The sequence below is a fragment of the Balaenoptera physalus genome (assembly GCF_965194825.1).
Source record: "Balaenoptera physalus genome assembly, chromosome: 20".
Lineage (NCBI taxonomy): Eukaryota > Metazoa > Chordata > Mammalia > Artiodactyla > Balaenopteridae > Balaenoptera > Balaenoptera physalus.
In genome coordinates this window covers 7,132,456-7,149,316 of record NC_138901.1, presented here as the reverse complement: position 1 = coordinate 7,149,316, position 16,861 = coordinate 7,132,456, and the positions used below count along the sequence as shown (strand labels likewise).

The 16,861-nt window shown below is 42.0% G+C and overlaps 1 protein-coding gene and 1 long non-coding RNA gene across 4 annotated transcripts in view; one reads left to right on the top strand and one right to left on the bottom strand.

Annotated features, from left to right (window-relative positions):
• The window catches only part of NUP85 (nucleoporin 85), a 28,940-nt gene extending 19,167 nt beyond the window's left edge, over nucleotides 1–9,773 (bottom strand). The window contains exons 1-5 of one of the 3 annotated variants that reach the window (XM_082443249.1): nucleotides 9,405–9,773; nucleotides 6,909–7,002; nucleotides 4,842–5,004; nucleotides 728–798; nucleotides 149–192 (exon numbers count right to left, since the gene is read on the bottom strand). In XM_082443249.1, coding sequence (XP_082299375.1) covers nucleotides 149–192; nucleotides 728–798; nucleotides 4,842–5,004; nucleotides 6,909–7,002; nucleotides 9,405–9,437 — 405 coding nt within the window. In that variant the 5' untranslated portion in view covers nucleotides 9,438–9,773. The remainder of the gene's footprint in view (nucleotides 1–148; nucleotides 193–727; nucleotides 799–4,841; nucleotides 5,005–6,908; nucleotides 7,003–9,404) is intronic. The other 2 variants (XM_082443250.1, XM_082443248.1) reach the window with 2 other exon arrangements.
• An 89-nt stretch (nucleotides 9,774–9,862) lies between these two features.
• Nucleotides 9,863–16,526, top strand: LOC309651033. The gene is made up of 2 exons (XR_014257894.1): nucleotides 9,863–11,532; nucleotides 14,072–16,526. It is a non-coding gene; the product is annotated as an uncharacterized lncRNA (long non-coding RNA).
• Nucleotides 16,527–16,861: the final 335 nt, after the last annotated feature.

Below are 16,861 nucleotides of genomic sequence, written 5' to 3'. Positions count from 1 at the left end.
TCAAGATGATTCTTACCACCCCAAGGAGTTGCCTATCTACCTAGAAAGAGAGACTTCTGCAACACCAGTGATTGCAATGCCACTGCCGGTGGGTGCTGAGGATGCAGCTGGACATAAAGGAGGTACCAGTACAACAAAACTCCCTTACCTGGATGCTAAACTGGCGGCCAATGGCTGGATCTTTACCAGCAACTAACAAAACACAAGACATTTTAAGTGAGCAATGAAACTTTAGTCTTACTGTTATAGCTTCACATATAAGTACTGTGGCTTGTGCCTTCTAAGACCATCCATTTTCACTATAGATTTTTTAAAAAATGCTTCATAGCTCTGTTGTAGATGAATGATCTCAAACCAAGGCCTTCAAATTACAAGTGGCTCTTTCAACTACAATACAGCAAATGTAGACACCACCATGTTATATAAGACTCTACCCAGCATCTAGGAGTCACATGGCTCTCGCGGTTATGATGACTTTAAATCACCAAGGTCAAGGAACTGGGAATGTGATTATCGAAGATCTTTAATTTGGCCCTTCAGCCTCATATCTGTCAACATAATATGTTCTAATTTGAAAAACATACTCAAGACAATTGCCAAAAAATTAAGGATTATTTAAGACGGGAAAGTAAGAGTTTTGAATTGGAATGTCAATCAGATTTTAACTTGTCGTATTTACAGCCAGATAAATTCTTCAACTATTATCACATACAAACAAAGTCCTTACTTGCAAGCTGGTGCATTTCCTCCAGGCATGCTCTTATGACTGATCGGTAGTTTTTACTCACTCGAACCAACCTACAAACAATGAAATGACATACAAGACGAACCTGGAACAGTTTGTGGTGATAGAAAGTAAGGAACATCTTGTGAAGATAGAAAGTATAAAAAAAAAAAAAGATAAGTTGCTGAAAGACAGGAGCCAACTTGAAGGAGCTCCTAATGACCAAAGCTGAAACAACTTGAGCGACAAAATAAGTAAAACACCACATAACCCACTGACTAAAATAAATATCCTTGAGTGCACACTGATATTAATTGTTGCAAATGAGACCCACTGATGGACCCTAAAATTAGTGGCTGAAATTTGAAGAGAAATAGGATTTGCATAGTCTCAAGGTTTCTCCCCCAAATACTTATTAGTCACACAGGGAAAGATGGTAATTTTACAGTACAGAAACCCAGCAGAAACCACATTAACCAAGCAATCAAGGTCAACAATAACATAAGAAGACATCAGCATCATGAACCTCGTGATATGATGTACTGAGAAGGACATATCACACCACTTCTGTGGTATTCTTGCTAAAAATGCATAACCTCTGTCCAATCATGAGAAAACACCAGACAAACCCAGGACAGTTTTGAGGGACAGTCTCTAAGACAATTGGTCAATATTTTTCAAAAGTGTCAAGGTCATGAAGGAGATGAGGGAGAAAAAAACTAAATTCAATCTCATTTGGCTACAGAAGAGAAAAAAGGACATTAGTGAAAAAATTAGTGAAATTCAAATAAGGTCTTCAGTTAATCATACTGCATCAATTTTTTAAAATTAATTAATTAATTAATTTTATTTTTGGCTGTGTTGGGTCTTCATTGCTGTGCGCGGGCTTTCTCTAGTTGTGGCGAGCGGGGGCTACTCTTTGTCGCGGTGCGGGAGTTTCTCACTGTCGGGGCTTCTCTTTTTGCGGAGCACGGGCTCTAGGCGCGCGGGCTTCAGTAGTTGTGGCACGTGGGCTCAGTAGTTGTGGCTTACGGGCCTAGTTGCTCCGTGGCATGTGGGATCCTCCCGGGCCAGGGCTTGAACCCGTGTCCCTTGCATTGGCAGGCAGATTCTTAACCACTGCGCCACCAGGGAAGCCCCAGACTGCATCAATGTTTAAGTTTCCTGGTTTAAATACCAGTAATGTGGTTATGTAAGATATTAACACTAGAGAAGCTTGGTAAGGGATGTACAGAAATCTATTATTTTTGTACCTTTTCTGTAAGTTTAAAATTAGTTCAAAATAGAGTTCTTCAAAAAGGAAATAGCAGATTGTAAAGCAACTATACTCCAATAAAAATTAATTAAAAAAAAATTTGGTAGACAGATTCTACAACTAAGCAGGTGGCAACAAGGTCATCTTTCCATCATCACCATAGGCTGTTTGAGATAGGAGAGACCTCACAGGTCTATCAGTCTGGGTCTTTGTTTTGGAAATGATGCAAAAGAAGCCTAAATCATGGGGCTTCCCTGGTGGCACAGTGGTTAAGAATCCGCCTGCCAATGCAGGGGACACAGCTTCGAGCCCTGGTCCAGGAAGATCCCACATGCTGCAGAGCTCCTAAGCCTGCGTGCCACAACTACTGAGTCTGCACTCTGGAGCCCGTGAGCCACAACTACTGAGCCCACACACCACAACTACTGAAGCCCATGCACCTAGAGCCCATGCTCCACAACAAGAGAAGCCACCGCAATGAGAAGCCCTCGCAACACAATGAAGAGTAGCCCCCACTCGCCGCAACTAGAGAAAGTCAACTAGAGAAAGTCCGCGCGCAACAACAAAGACCCAAAGCAGCCAAAAATAAATAATAAATAAATAAATAAAACTGTAAAAAAAAGCCTAAATCATGCTCTAAACACACACGCACACACAAAGGAAATAGCAGAACAAAACAAACAGAAAGCAACTGGCTATTAGTTACCAATATGCAGATCCTTAGCAAGAAACATTAGTTCTAAAAGAAGAGACCTAAAGGCCACCTACTGGCTCCATTTATTTTCATTCTTATTTATTTTTTTTCTGCTCCATTTAAAGATGAACAGAAGCTACAATGGGGCCAGCAGGATGTGAAGCAACTTGCACACACTGTCTCACCTAATCCTCACTACTCCTTACCCCCTTTCACAGTCAAGATTCAGGCCCAAATAAATAACTCACCCAGCCAAAAAACAAGGTAATATGCTGACCCCCATGCACAAAACAGGAGCTACCATCCCACCATTAGTAGGATATTCACTAATTTATTAATTCAGCAAACATTTTAGAGCACCTACTGTATAGATGCACAAGGAGATCTGGGAACAGAGGGCCCACATAAATAAGACGGAGTCCCTGCCTTCCAGGAATTACAGGACTTTTGACATGTTTTTTCCTTGGAGTCATAATAGATTTCTCTGAGTTATCAATATTCTGTATCAGAGCCTCTTGTCACCAGTCATCTCTCATACACAGACACATACATAGACACACACACACACACACACACACACACACACACGCTGACCAGGGTATCCTCCAGGGTGATTCATTTGTAAAATGCTTATCAAGGAAGTAAAATACTGTGACACTGTGGTTAATAATAAGACATATAAAACTGGTCTTCGGGACTTCCTGCAGGGGGTGAGGGTTCGATCCCTGGTCGGGGAACTAAGATCCCCCATGCTGCGCAGTGCAGCCAAAAAGTAAAAAAAAAAAATTAAAACTGGTCTTCATCCCCAGTCCCTGACCCACAGCTCCTAAAACCTTTGAAAATTCCTAAGTGATAAGAGTGCTAGAAGCATCTTTTGTTCCAACTCTGGGTGGCTCCTGGATGAGGGCTGGTCACAAGAAAGACCAAGTCATAATTAGAAACTTGAAATTTTCAGCCCTGTCCCTGACTTCTCTAGAGAGGGGAGAGGGCTGGAAATGGAGATAATAATTGATCATGCCTACATGAGGAAGATTCCATAAAATCTCAATAGCGTGGGGTTTGGAGAGCTTCCAGGTAGGTTAACACATCCACGTACCAGGATGGTGACACAACCCAGCTCGAGAGAGACAGAGGTTCCTGCGCTTGGGACCCTTCCAGACCATGCCCCACATACATCATCTGGCTGTTTTTCTGTGTCCTTTCTCATATCTTTTAAAGAACTGGTAAATGTGTTTCCTTGAGTTCTGTGAGCTGCTCTAGCGAATTAATCAAACCTGAGGTGGTCATGGGAACCTCTGATTTATAGCCAAGTTGGACAGAAGCTGTGGGTAACCTGGGGACCCACTATTTGTGATTGGCATCTGAATGGGGGACAGTTTTGTGGGACTGAGCCCTTAATTTATGGGATCTGATGTTATCTCCAAGTAGACAGTGTTAGAATTGAGTTGAATTGTAGGATACCCAGCTTGTTGCAGAGAATTGCTTAGTGGGGAAAAACTCCCAGACGTCTGGTGTCAGAAGTGTTGTGAGTAAAACACAGGAGGGAAAAAACTGTTTTTGTTTTTTCAATACAGATACCAACATTGTCCATTCCCTAACCGTATGAATGGACTCTAAAAAAAAACCTAACACAGGGGTTCTCAAAATCTACTGTACTTAAGACTCACTTAGAGATTTTAGGATACACCCCTAGAAATTTTGGTGATATGAGGTGGGGCCTGAACAAGTACCTGACACTGATGCAGTTAACTCATGAACCACACTCCAAACAATTCTAGTCTATAAATAATACAAGTTTTCTGGGCTCTTCACAAAACAAATGCTTTAAAAATAATTCTTTAAAGCCAAAACGAAACTCCCAAGAGTGGAGCCTTGTTCAATGACTCTCAGGTGCTTATTTGGCTTAATTTTATTCTTTGGAGGGTAAGTGAAGTAGGAATAGAAACAAAGCAGCAGCCAGTAAGTCAAGCAGCAGCCATTTGCGCATCCTCTGTAAGACATTTCCATCCGTGACCGCTTACACTGCCCAGTAAAGAGGACACAAACTAGAACCAGGGGCCCCTTATTTCTCCAGGGGAGCCGCCCGTCACGCAAAAGGATAAGGACGCATTTCACTCGGTTTCCCACAATTCAGCTGTGGCTGCAGCGCCTACCAGCAGCCTACTTACTGAGTTTTTCTGGATTTTCCAGTCAACTCTTCTTCAATTCTCTGGAGGCCCACAAAGATCCCATGGGATTCATTGAAGAGTTTTCTCAGGATTTGAGAGTAAACATCCTCATTCTTTCGGATTATATGGATAAAGGGGCAACCTGGCACCATGTCTGATTTTTCTGAAACAAAACAGAAGAAAAATTTAACACCTATTACCATCATCCTCATAAAAGAACCCACTCTAAAAACTTTGAGTATCTAATTACAAAAGCTTCAGCTTCTTTGCTACTGATTTCATTTATTAAAAATGATATGAATTATCATTTATCCACACGTGAATTTTTCCTTTTTTTTTTTTTGGCCGTGCCACGCGGCATATGGGGTCTTAGTTCCCCGACCAGGGCTCGAACCTGTACCCCCTGCAGTGGGAGCATGGAGTCCTAACCACTGGACCGCCAGGGAAGTCCCCACACATGAATTTTTGAACACAAATGTTTACTCTCAGACTTTACTCCTCAATTCACTAGCATATTTTGTAATGACCTTTCACCTCCACCAACTGGAATATACTAGAAAAAAAAAGTAAACTCAATATTAGTCTATGTAAAATTCAGTAAATAAGATAAACCTATAGCTGAAGTTTTATAAACATCAAAGTAAATATTATTTTTACATTACTTTTTTACTGCCACTACTCCTAAAACAAAGAATCAAGAACTGACTAAACTATTTTGCAACAGTGATGAAAAGGCTCTATAATGATAAATTATTAAGCACCAACTTGTGGAAATTTCTTATATAACAGCTTCTCAAATAAGTTGTGATAATGTTCAATGGCTTGTCTTGAAAGTGATTTCAATAGATATAAACAAAAAAAGAAAGAAAACCTTGAGTTTCCAACAGTCGAGGACAAGCCAGAAATGTTGATAAGCTTTCCTATTAAGTAGGAAAAGAGGCCATCCAGACCTAGTCACAGAAGTTTCTCTTCTGAGCAACTTCTACAGCTCTGCCAGACCTGAGATCTTCAATACCAACATATCCCATAAATATTTAACAACATTAGGGATAATTTTTTATTTATTTGTTTATTTATTTATTTACTTATTTGGCTGTGTTGGGTCTTAGTTGCAGCTTAGTTGCGGCACGGGCTCTAGAGTGCGGGCTCAGTAGTTGCAGTGTGCGGGCTCTCTAGTTGCGGTGCGTGGGCTCTAGAGCACAAAGGCTTAGTTGCCCCACAGCATGTGGGATCTTAGTCCCCTGACCAGAATTGGACCCGTGTCCCCTGCATTGGAAGGCAGATTCTTAACCACTGGACCACCAGGGAAGTCCACGTTAGGGATAATTTTTAACTATAAAATCAAGAAAAACTACATTGCTTAAAAATTACATGAACTTCCTACCATGTAATTTGCCAAAATTATATGACCTTCATTAGCTCAATCTGCTCCTTGTAAGAGGAAAACCTCCACATTTGGATAAAGAATGTTGCAAATATTGCAAGAAAATCTCTTCAGCATTTTCTGAGATTTCTCTCTTGAAAAGGAGAAAGGAAAATCAAATATCAAGATTCCAGTTTTACCTTGCTACTAGAGGGAATCTGTATTGGAAAGGTAAGATCCATGTCCGATACCTAATGGAGCTTAGAGAACAAAGCCAAGGACAAATCATTTTGCTCTCCAGCTCATTTGTGCTATGTATTAATAGCCTACGAAATTCAATCAAGTTCACAATGATAACATAAAGGTAAGGGCTATGACATTTGCAAAAATTCTCAATGAGGGGACTACTACAAAGAGAATTAGTTACTCTGGACAAAAAGGAAAAAGAGCTTCACGTTTTTAAATATACAGAAAACCTTTCTTTAACACTGGAAGACCATTGTTAACTTTTTTTCCTGGACTCAACACCTGCCAGATCTCATAAATCAATGAAAATCTTAAATAGCTAAATAGTTTCAAAAATGAACATGGTACAAAATAAGTTCAACCGTTTCATATTTCAGCTAGTCACATCTGAGAGAATAAAGAAAAAAAAATGTGCCAAGATAGATAATCTAAAAGAAAACAAAACAAAAAAAACCTACCTTTTTTGTTGAAAGAGGTTTCACACACCAGCATCTCCCCTGGACCCCAGTCAAAACACATTTGCTTCTTCTGGGAATTCACTCCCGGAATCAACTAGTAAAAAAAAATAAGGCACAGAAATTGTTATTCTTCCTAAAGGCTTTGCTTTCAAATGACTTGCAGGTATAATCCTAGAAGCCAGTGGTCGTGAAAGTTATTAAGCGCTAATCTATGAACACAGCTGAGTGTGACTGACATTAGCCCTGTCTGTTAGACCCTAAATGAACAAGTGAGTTTTGCTAGGCACCTCAACCCAGCCTGTCACTTCTGAAGTGTTGATAAAAAGGAAAGCTACACCCCAATCAATTACTATATGGTAATTCAGTGATCTGTAGTTCAGAAAAAGGTAAGTTAAAAGAATTAAAAAGGAATTGAACTGTTTGTTACTCACTAAAAAGACAGCGACCTCCAATCCCACAGCTTGTGTCACATCTTTTATGACTTGATTTTTTTACTCCAACTCAGACCAATCCCTCTAAGTCTCAGCTTCATAAATCCAACTGCCTAATCCACACCTTTATGAGTTATCTAACCTCTAGAGCTATATCCATAACATCAAGAACCAAAAAAGGAACACTTGATGCTCATTCCCAAACCTCATTCCACTCCCCCAGTGGGACCAAGCCTTTCCCAACTGTTAGGAACAATCCTTGTAATCCCCCGCTTTCCCTCATCACCCACTGAGTTTATTTTAGCTAAATATGCATCTGTCCTATACCCCAGCAATTCCATTTCTAGGTATTTATCTGGAAAGAAACAACCAAAGAAAGACAAGAAGAACTGTAACTTATATTTCTTAAGAGCCCTTGAGCTAAAAAGACCACTGGTCTAGAAAAACTGCTCAAGAGTATTCTCTCTCTGAATCTACACTTAAACATCCCTGAATCTGCTAATTACTAACTGGCCTTCACGTGCCTTGATAAGAGGAAGCAGCTGCATGAAGAGCAGGCACAACAAATGCTACACAGAGTGACAATGGTTTTCAGGGTTATTCATTAGCCCCTTGAGGGTATGTTCAGCGTAAGCCCAAAGAGCAGAGTAACTCTCAAATACCCACGTGACTGAGTTCGAACTTGCAGAGTTGAGGTTCAGATTCTAGACTATGCAGTTCTGCCAAGATCATGCCCCCCTGAGAGGCTGTGTCCACAAGGCCAACCAGTTTCCTACCTGGTCTCCCCAACACCAATGTAAAGCTGGGTTATCACAGGTCAACCATCACTACTGGGGGCAAAATTAAGCTTAGATCATTTTCATTCCATTTGTAAATGCATGACTCATTGTCATGGTTCAATAACAAAGTGGCTCTCCTGGGCTGCACAGGGTACTGGGAAGGTTTCCCCATCCAAAGATTCAGACATAAGCGAAAGAGGGAAAAGCAAGATAACACGTAGTCTGTAAAAGTTCCAGTGATTCCGATAGTCTAATTTTTCACCCTGGAAACACTGACATAGTCCTTGATAGACATTTAATATTTAACATGCCTTATATATGCATTAAAAGTTAACAATCTATAGCATATAGGAGTAAGCTTTATAGAGAGTAACAACCCACGTTAACTGCTATTTGAGATCTCATGTCTCTTTTTGTCCAGTTAGCTTTGAAATGACTTCTATTTTCAGTTTTTGGTTCTGTCAGATACTGCTTTGCAATCTGATGGCTTTAGCTGAAAACTGAAGGCATCTTAACCTTCTAAAAAGCAAAAATACAAGGTCAGGCAACTTGCAGTTTAGTGGGGCTTATAGGTTACCAAGAGCTAAGAGATGAAGAACAAGCCTAAACGGACAGAAATATTTGACCTAGTCAGGAAAGGCTTTCCTGACAAAGAGGCTGCTGGAGCTTGTATGTAAAAAATGAGCAGGATATAAACCTAAGAGAGAAGAGATCCCAGGCAGGGGGAATGGTAGGTGTCTCTTATCTAACAACCCTGAATCTCTTTATAAGCATCGTAGATCATCCACACCTGACATACTCTCTTGAGAGTTCAAATACAATTGAAAGAAAACAGAGCAATAAAAGAAGAGTCGCCGAAAGAATATATTTAGTAAACCTTGGGCCAGCTCAAGCAAAGCCAAGCTCACGGAGTTGCGACGTGAAGCTTAGCTCGGCTGGGAGAAAAAAGCCCCAATTCCTGTGCTTGGTTCAAGCCCGCTCATTAAAGCATTAGCCCAACAGGAAAAGCCAGAGAAGTAGGAAGGTCGGGAAGACAAGGGACGGAAAGGGATGGAATGGGGCCTCCAGGACCAGGTATTCTGAGTATACAAAGGGGCAGAAACCCAGCGACCACTGCGACCCAAACACAGGCACCTAGTTAATGTGACTTCTGGACGATGGCAATTGTACTGAGGGAAGGGGACGAGCACCTCGCAGGCGGCAGAGAGATAGACAAGCCTGCAGGGACGAAGCGGACCCAATCCTCGGACCTAGAAGGCAAACAATACTGTTCGGGGCACCCTTACAGTGACTGTCGGCTCGCTATCTAGCTCCTCCATAGCGCAGCACCTCACCGCCCGAAACTCGTGGGGCAGCCAACACTCCCAGCTCGGGCCTCCCGCTCAGAGCCGGCTGCGAGAGAGGACCCCGTCCGAGCACCTCCTGAACTGCCTGCAGGTCCAAACCTCCAACGCCGCAGGGGTCTCTCCTCTTGGCCACGACCACCCCTCTGCGGCACTCCACATGTGTCCCTCCTTCCTGGCCTCGACAATACGACAGGGAAAACAGCGGCAGCGGCAGCCTATCCACACAGTACCGCTCTCCCCAGATCCGGCGCCGCCACGGACAACCCCGAGCCAGGCAGAGAGAAGGTCCCGGAGACGGCGGGAGCGGCGGTGATGCGGCTGCGCGTGCGCGGGGCGGGGCGAGCGCTGGACTTGGCCGAGGTGTGAGTGAGCGCGCGACCTCTCCCGAGCCTGGCTTTCCACTCAGCTTCTTGGTCTGCAGGTTAGCGTCGTCGCCGCTGCTTCTCTGAGCAGTGTCCGTGGCAAGAGAGCCCTGTCGGTTCTTCGGGCTTGTGTACGAAGGTATTCGCCGCCACTCCTACCCCAAAAGGCTTCAAAAGTCATGGGGACAAAATTGATGCAACTGAAACAGCTGTGAAATTGAGACCACTGGGTTCAATTGAACACAAATACCGGTTGTTATCTCACAAAAGAAAAGCAGGAAAAGACACTCAAATTAGGGAATCCCAGGTCTTATTATGGAAAACCTCAGCAGAAGTGGTCCAATAACCTAAAAGAGTTATTTATTTTGCAAATGCCATGTTTACAAATACATGCAAGTACAAGGAATAGAATAGTACTGGTTCTAAATTCCCAGATAAGCGAGTTTTTTTCTTCTTTTTTAACGAACGGAAGGTAATTCGAAATCTTAAAATAAACCTTAGGAAACAGTGCCTGAAAATGTAGCAGCTTTTATTATTTAGGAAAGAAATTTGATCTGAAAACAAGACAAAATTTCAGTAATTTTCTTGGGGAAGCCTTCTTTCCCTGAGATGATTCTGAACGACCTATTTGAATGGTGAAAATAAGATGACTTGGAGTGGTTAGGAAAATCCTGTCACCCCAATAGTTTGTTCTTTTGATTTACACACTGTTTAGTAAAGGAAGGAAAATCCTGTGACTATCACAATTTCATCCAAATTCCTATCTCTGAAGACAGCCATCTATAGGATAAAATTTAATGTAGTTTTGCGCAAAGTTCCACACTGTTCAACCATCTGTGTCTGGCTGCATTTTCCAAATGTTTCACAGAGTTTTACTGATCTGAGTGTTTCTGATACCAGTGGTGTGGCTACGAGAAATTATGCATTCGTGTCCATTTTCTAGTGGGTAAAAAGAGTCCTAATATTTTTCAGAATGTAAAATAAACATTCAGTAGCAGATAAATCAGTTTTTAAAAACTGGTTATTATATCTGCTCTGACTATTCAAAATTCTTCAAGCAGCAGAAGTTAAAGCCAAACTTAGTAAGACATTGATAGAAATCATGCCTAATTTCCTTCAGAAAAAATTATTCTGGGGAACAGGATGAAAGACCAGGAAGGAAAACCATTTTTCTCAAAAGAAGACCTGAGAAAAAAAAATAAATTTAACTGCAAAAGAGAGCTCTCCTGTTCACTGCAGGGTGTTGAGCAGAACATGCCCCCTGGCCTCTATCCAGTAGATGCCAATAATATACCGCTCAACAATTGTGACAGCCAAAAAAGTCTCTAGAAGGTGGGGTTGTGAGGATTGGATGAAGGCAGTCAAAAGATACAAATTTCCAGTTTGGGGACTTCCCTGGTGGTCCAGTGGCTAAGACTGCACTCCCAATGCAGGGGGCCCAGGTTCGATCCCTGGTCAGGGAACTAGAACCCACATGCTGCAACTGACAGTTCACATGCCACAACTAAAGATTCTGCACGCTGCAACTAAAAAAAGGATCCCGCACACAGCAACGAAGATCCCATGTGCCTCGACGAAGACCCAGCGCAGCCAAATAAATAAATATTTTTTAAAAGACTAGATTAAAATTAATTAGGTAAATAAATTTTAAAAAAATGATGACAGACGTTCAGTAAACCTACTGTGGCCGTTATTTCATGATGTAGGTAAGTCAAATCATCATTCTGTATACTTTAAATTTATGTAGTGGTGTTGTGTCAATTATATCTCAGTAAAACTGGAAGAAAAAAAAATGTCTCAAGATATTCCCAGTGTCCCCTAGGGGACAAAATCACCTCTTTTAAGAGCTACTGGCATAGATATTCAACCACAGAGGAAGAGAGGAACAACCAAGTAAATATATTATCAATGAGATATCCACCTATTTAGAAGAATTACAAAGACTGATAAGAAAATGGAAAAGTCTTTCAAGAAGTTTTAAAGTGTACACCTTTTGGTCCCCTTAATTGTACTTCCCTGTTCAGTGATGTAATACTACTCAGCTATAAAAAGCAGTGAAATAATGCCATTTCCAGCAACATGGATGGACCTAGAGATGATCATATTAAGTCAGTTAGAGAAAGACAAATATCATATGATATCACTTACATGTGGAATCTAAAAAAAATGATACAGGGAACTCCCTGGTGGTCCAGTGGTTAGGACTTGGCGCTTTCACTGCCGGGGCCCGTGTTCTATCCCTGGTCAGAGAACTAAGATTCCAGAAGCTGTGCAGTGCAGCCAAAAAATTTTTTAAAAAATGAAAAATAAAAATAAAAAAAAATTTTTTAATGATACAAATGAACTTATTTACAAAACAGAAGTAGACTCACAGACATAGAAAATAAACTTATGGTTACCAAAGGGGATAGTAGGAGCGGCCATGGCGGGGGGCGAGGTGTGGGGGGGCAGTGATAAATTGGAGTTTGGGATTAACATACACACTAAAAATGTATATATAAAATAGGTAAACAACAAGGACCTGTATAGCACAGGGAACTATACTTGATATCTTGTAATAACCTATAATAGAAAATCTAAGAAAGAATTATATATGTATAACAATCACTTTGCTGTACACTTGAAACTAACACAGCACTGTAAATTAACTATACTTCAATTAAAAAAAAGTTCAGTGAATGTATTGTGAAATGGAACAATATTTCCCTACATTTAATACCCCAGCTGATACATTTAAAGTGAAATGTACTAGCTTCTTGGCTTTGACTGCCGGTGCAAGTTTGGGTCCCATTTTCTTTGCCATGACTCAAGGATAGAAAGCTGGAAGGTTTCCAGAACATCACAGATTCTGTGATTGTCTCCAGATTTCCTGCAGTATTCAGGAATTGAGTATTCAGTATTCCTGCAGTATTCACAGAGATAGCTCAAGTACTCAACTTACCTCTGTTAGAACTGAAAGAAATTTGATGGTATAAACTATGCACCGTTTAGTCGTCTGTGTTATAAATTCAGTTATGTGTTTCTCAGGGTTTTTGGCAAGGATTTCAAGCTCTAAACAGACTCTCTCTGTGATTCTTATTTTCCTGCCCTTTTTAGGAATGATGTTTTTTCTTTGGCACCTGACCCTGAAGAGTACATTCTTGCTGGTTCCCCCATTCTTACCCTCTACTTCTATTGATATTTAATTATTCAAATACTGATATTTAATTAGGTTTCTAGAAGAAGTAGGCCTTTCTTCTCCTAGGTAACCCCTAATGGCGAAAACAGCTCAATGCACAACTCCTTCATTCAGTCCCATTATGATCCAGGAACTGAGCTAGGTGCTCCGAACAAAACCGTAAACAAGACAGGTCTCTCCTTTAATTGAACTGCCATTCTGCTCAGAGAGACAGCCAAACAAAAATTAAGTCAAAACAACTTGACTGGTGTTCCCACCACTATTCTAGGATTTTTTTTTTTGCATGTTTTCTCTCTGAGGACTTCCATAGGAACCTGGATGCAGTCCTACAGTAATTAAGCTCTGTCTGGGCTCTGAGTCAGAAAGTCTCAGGTCTAGTGGCTCTACCACTTCAAGCTAGGTGACCAAGTTGCCTGACCTTTCTATGTCTCAATTTCTTCATTTGTGAAATGGGGATAATAATAATAGACATTTTGTGAGGATTAAAGGCTTAGTACAGAATCCCCACATAATAATCACTCATTAATGTTTGCCACTGTTCTTCTTTTCTGTATATACTACTCCTTGCACTTTTTTCCCCAAAGCACCCTTTTCCAGTGCACAGCCACCCCCTTTCCCACTCCTATGAAAATGATAGCGGGAGAAACTTAATGTTGGGAAATTTCTATTTTTCCACAATTTTTTTCCTGGAAATTGGAGAGACTCTCGGTAGATTCCCTAGGCTCAGCTCACAGAATTCCAGTTTGTCATTGGAACATATATTGTTCACACGTTTGAATACACTTAACTACTTTTTATAGAACTCCTCCTTTGCCCGAAGGTGGTTTTGTAGTTTAGCATAACTTTAGGGCAGGGGTACTGTAGGACACACCTGTCACCTAGAAGTTAACAACTAAACAACCATTTGATTATTGGAGGCCCGCACATTTTCCTGATGGTAAATTTTAACATGACAATATTCCTCTTTGATGGTTCTGTAGTCCTACAAGCCTGGGAAGATGTGTGATGTCAACATAAGACCTGGGTTCAGGAGAGCAAGGATAGCATCTCTTTTGCTTTCTCTACAGTACCTGGCACAGCACCCAGCACGTTCATTCCCTGGCATGTAATAGAAGCTCAATCAACACTACTTGGCAGATGTGTGATGATGGGCAAGTTACTTAACTCTTTGAGCCTCAATAGTAAATAAATACTAATCCACTTGGAAGGGTTTGTATAAGGAGAAAAAGAACTAATTAGTAAAGCCCCACTCAGTGCCTGACACATGGCAGTTGGTTCTCTTCCCCTTTCACTTCTTGTATATTTCCTACCCTTCCTACCCACCCACCCACCCCCACCCAATTTGAGACAGGGACTTTGCCCAATACCTAGCACGGGATCTTTTTTTTTTTTTTTGTCTGCGTTGGGTCTTCGTTGCTTCGTGCGGACTTTCTCTAGTTGTGGCAAGTGGGGCTACTCTTAGTTGCGGTGTGTGGGCTTCTCATTGTTGTGGCTTCTCTTGTTGTGTGGGCTTCAGTAGTTGTGGCACGCCAGCTCAGTAGTTGTGGCTCGCAGGCTCTAGAGCACAGGCTCAGTAGTTGTGGCACACGGGCTTACTTGCTCCGCGGCGTGTGGGATCTTCACAGACCAGGGCTTGAACCCGTGTCCCCTGCATTGGCTGGCGGATTCTTAACTACTGTGCCACCAGGGAAGTCCTAGCACAGGATCTTATGCATAGTGATAGCCTCAATTTATTCAGTCATTCAGTGAATCTTTACACATCAAAAGTGCACAAAAGCAAAAAAAAAAAAAAAAAGTGCACAAAAGCTTAAAGTTGAGAGAGAGCAGGTACATTCAGGAACCCCAAGTAATTGATTATGACTGAAGCAGAGGCTTCGAGGAGAAAATTATGAGAAAGAGCTAGAATGGTTAGCCCAGATTAGCTCTCAAAGAGCTTTGTAGGTCTTATATGAATTTTGGACTTTATCCTGTAAGGCAGAGGATTGCCACTGAACCAAGGAGTGGCAGAAAGTGGTTTTTTTTTTTTGGCCTCGCCACGTGGCATGTGGGGTCTTAGTTCCCTGACCAGGGATCGAACCCTTGCCCCCTGCAGTGGAAGCACACAGTCCTAACCACTGGACCGCCAGGGTATTCCCAGAAACTTCTTTTATTTTGTTTTTATTTTAGAATGGTTTGTGGTTCTTGGGCTTTAGTGTGTTTAAGAATCACCAGGGAAGCTTGTTAAAAAAGAGGGATCCCAGAGCCACACTGCAGGAGAATATGCATTTAAACCAGCACCTTAGGGACTTGCTTCGGGGGCCAGTGGTTAAGACTCCCTGCTTCCACTGCAGGGGGCACAGGTTCGATCTCTGGTAAGGGAACTAAGATCCCACATGACGTGTGGCATGGCCAAAAACAAAAACAAACAAAAAACCCAGCACCTTAGATGATTCTGATTCACTTAAATATTCAGACACAATTGGGACATACCTTAAAACCAAAAGATCAATAGCTCTGGGGAAACCTGACTTGAATTTAGGCTTCTACTGCCTCCCCTGATCAATCTGCCTTTCTTGGCCTGTCCTACAATTAGGCCTTAAGCCTCCTCTTCCCCATGGCGGACCAGCTGGAAGCCCAGCAAATGGAGCAGAGCCCAAAGACTGGCCAGAGGCTGCAGAGAAGTAGACAGATTTGATAGGTATTTAAAAGGTGGAATTGAGCAGACTTGGAGATTGACTGTATGGGGAGTGTGTTAAGGGGTCAAGGATGCCCCCTGGCTTTTTGGCTTGGAGCAATTTTTTTTTTTAAATAAATTTATTTATTTATTTATTTATTTATTTATTTATTTATTTATTTATGGCTGTGTTGGGTCTTCATTTCTGTGCGAGGGCTTTCTCCAGTTGCAGCAAGCGGGGGCCACTCTTCATCGCGGTGCATGGGCCTCTCATTATCGCGGCCTCTCTTGTTGCGGAGCACAGGCTCCAGACACGCAGGCTCAGTAGTTGTGGCTCACGGGCCTAGTTGCTTCGCGGCATGTGGGATCTTCCCAGACCAGGGCTCGAACCCGTGTCCCCTGCGTTGGCAGGCAGACTCTCAACCGCTGCTCCACCAGGGAAGCCCTTGGAGCAATTTTTTGTTGTTGTTTTGGTTTTTTGTTTGTTTTTTGAGCTGCGCAGCACAGCATGTCGGATCTCAGTCCTGCAGTGGAAGCGTGGAGTCTTAACCACTGGACCACCAGGGAAGTCCCTGGAGCAATGTTATAATGGTGTGTCACACAGTGACCGGGCAACTTGAAAGAGAGGGGCAGGTCTGAGAAGTAAATTGAGGAATTTTTATTGAGATTTGCTGAATTTGAGGTGCCTCTAGGACATCCAAGTGGAGATGTTCAGAAGTCAGTTGGATTTATAGGCTGGAAATTCAGAGAAAGATCTGGACTAGAAATCTAGACTTGAGAATCATTAGCAAATAGATGGTAATAGAAGTGGGGTGAAGTCATCTCAGGAGAGGGAATAGAATGGGAAGAGAAACCGGTCCAGAACAAAACCCAAGGAACATTTAAGGGAAGGGCTGAGAAAGAAAGAAATTGCAAAGGGATCAAGGACAGGCCAGAGTCATAGCCCAAAGTCACAGGGAGGGAGTTCAAGAGGAGTGATGAACTGGGAAGCATCCTGGACCCAGCAAAGAAGTCTGCGGTGACCTTGTAGAGAGCAGTTTTAGTGGAACCGTGCACCAGATTGCAGTGCGTTGAAGAGTAAGTGGGAGGTGAGGGAGTGGAGACAGCTGGCGTGCACATTTTTTTCAAGATATTTGGCCAAGAATGGAGAGAGATACGGTGGTAACTTCAGAAGGAACTGGAATTGAGAGTCTTTTTCTACGGT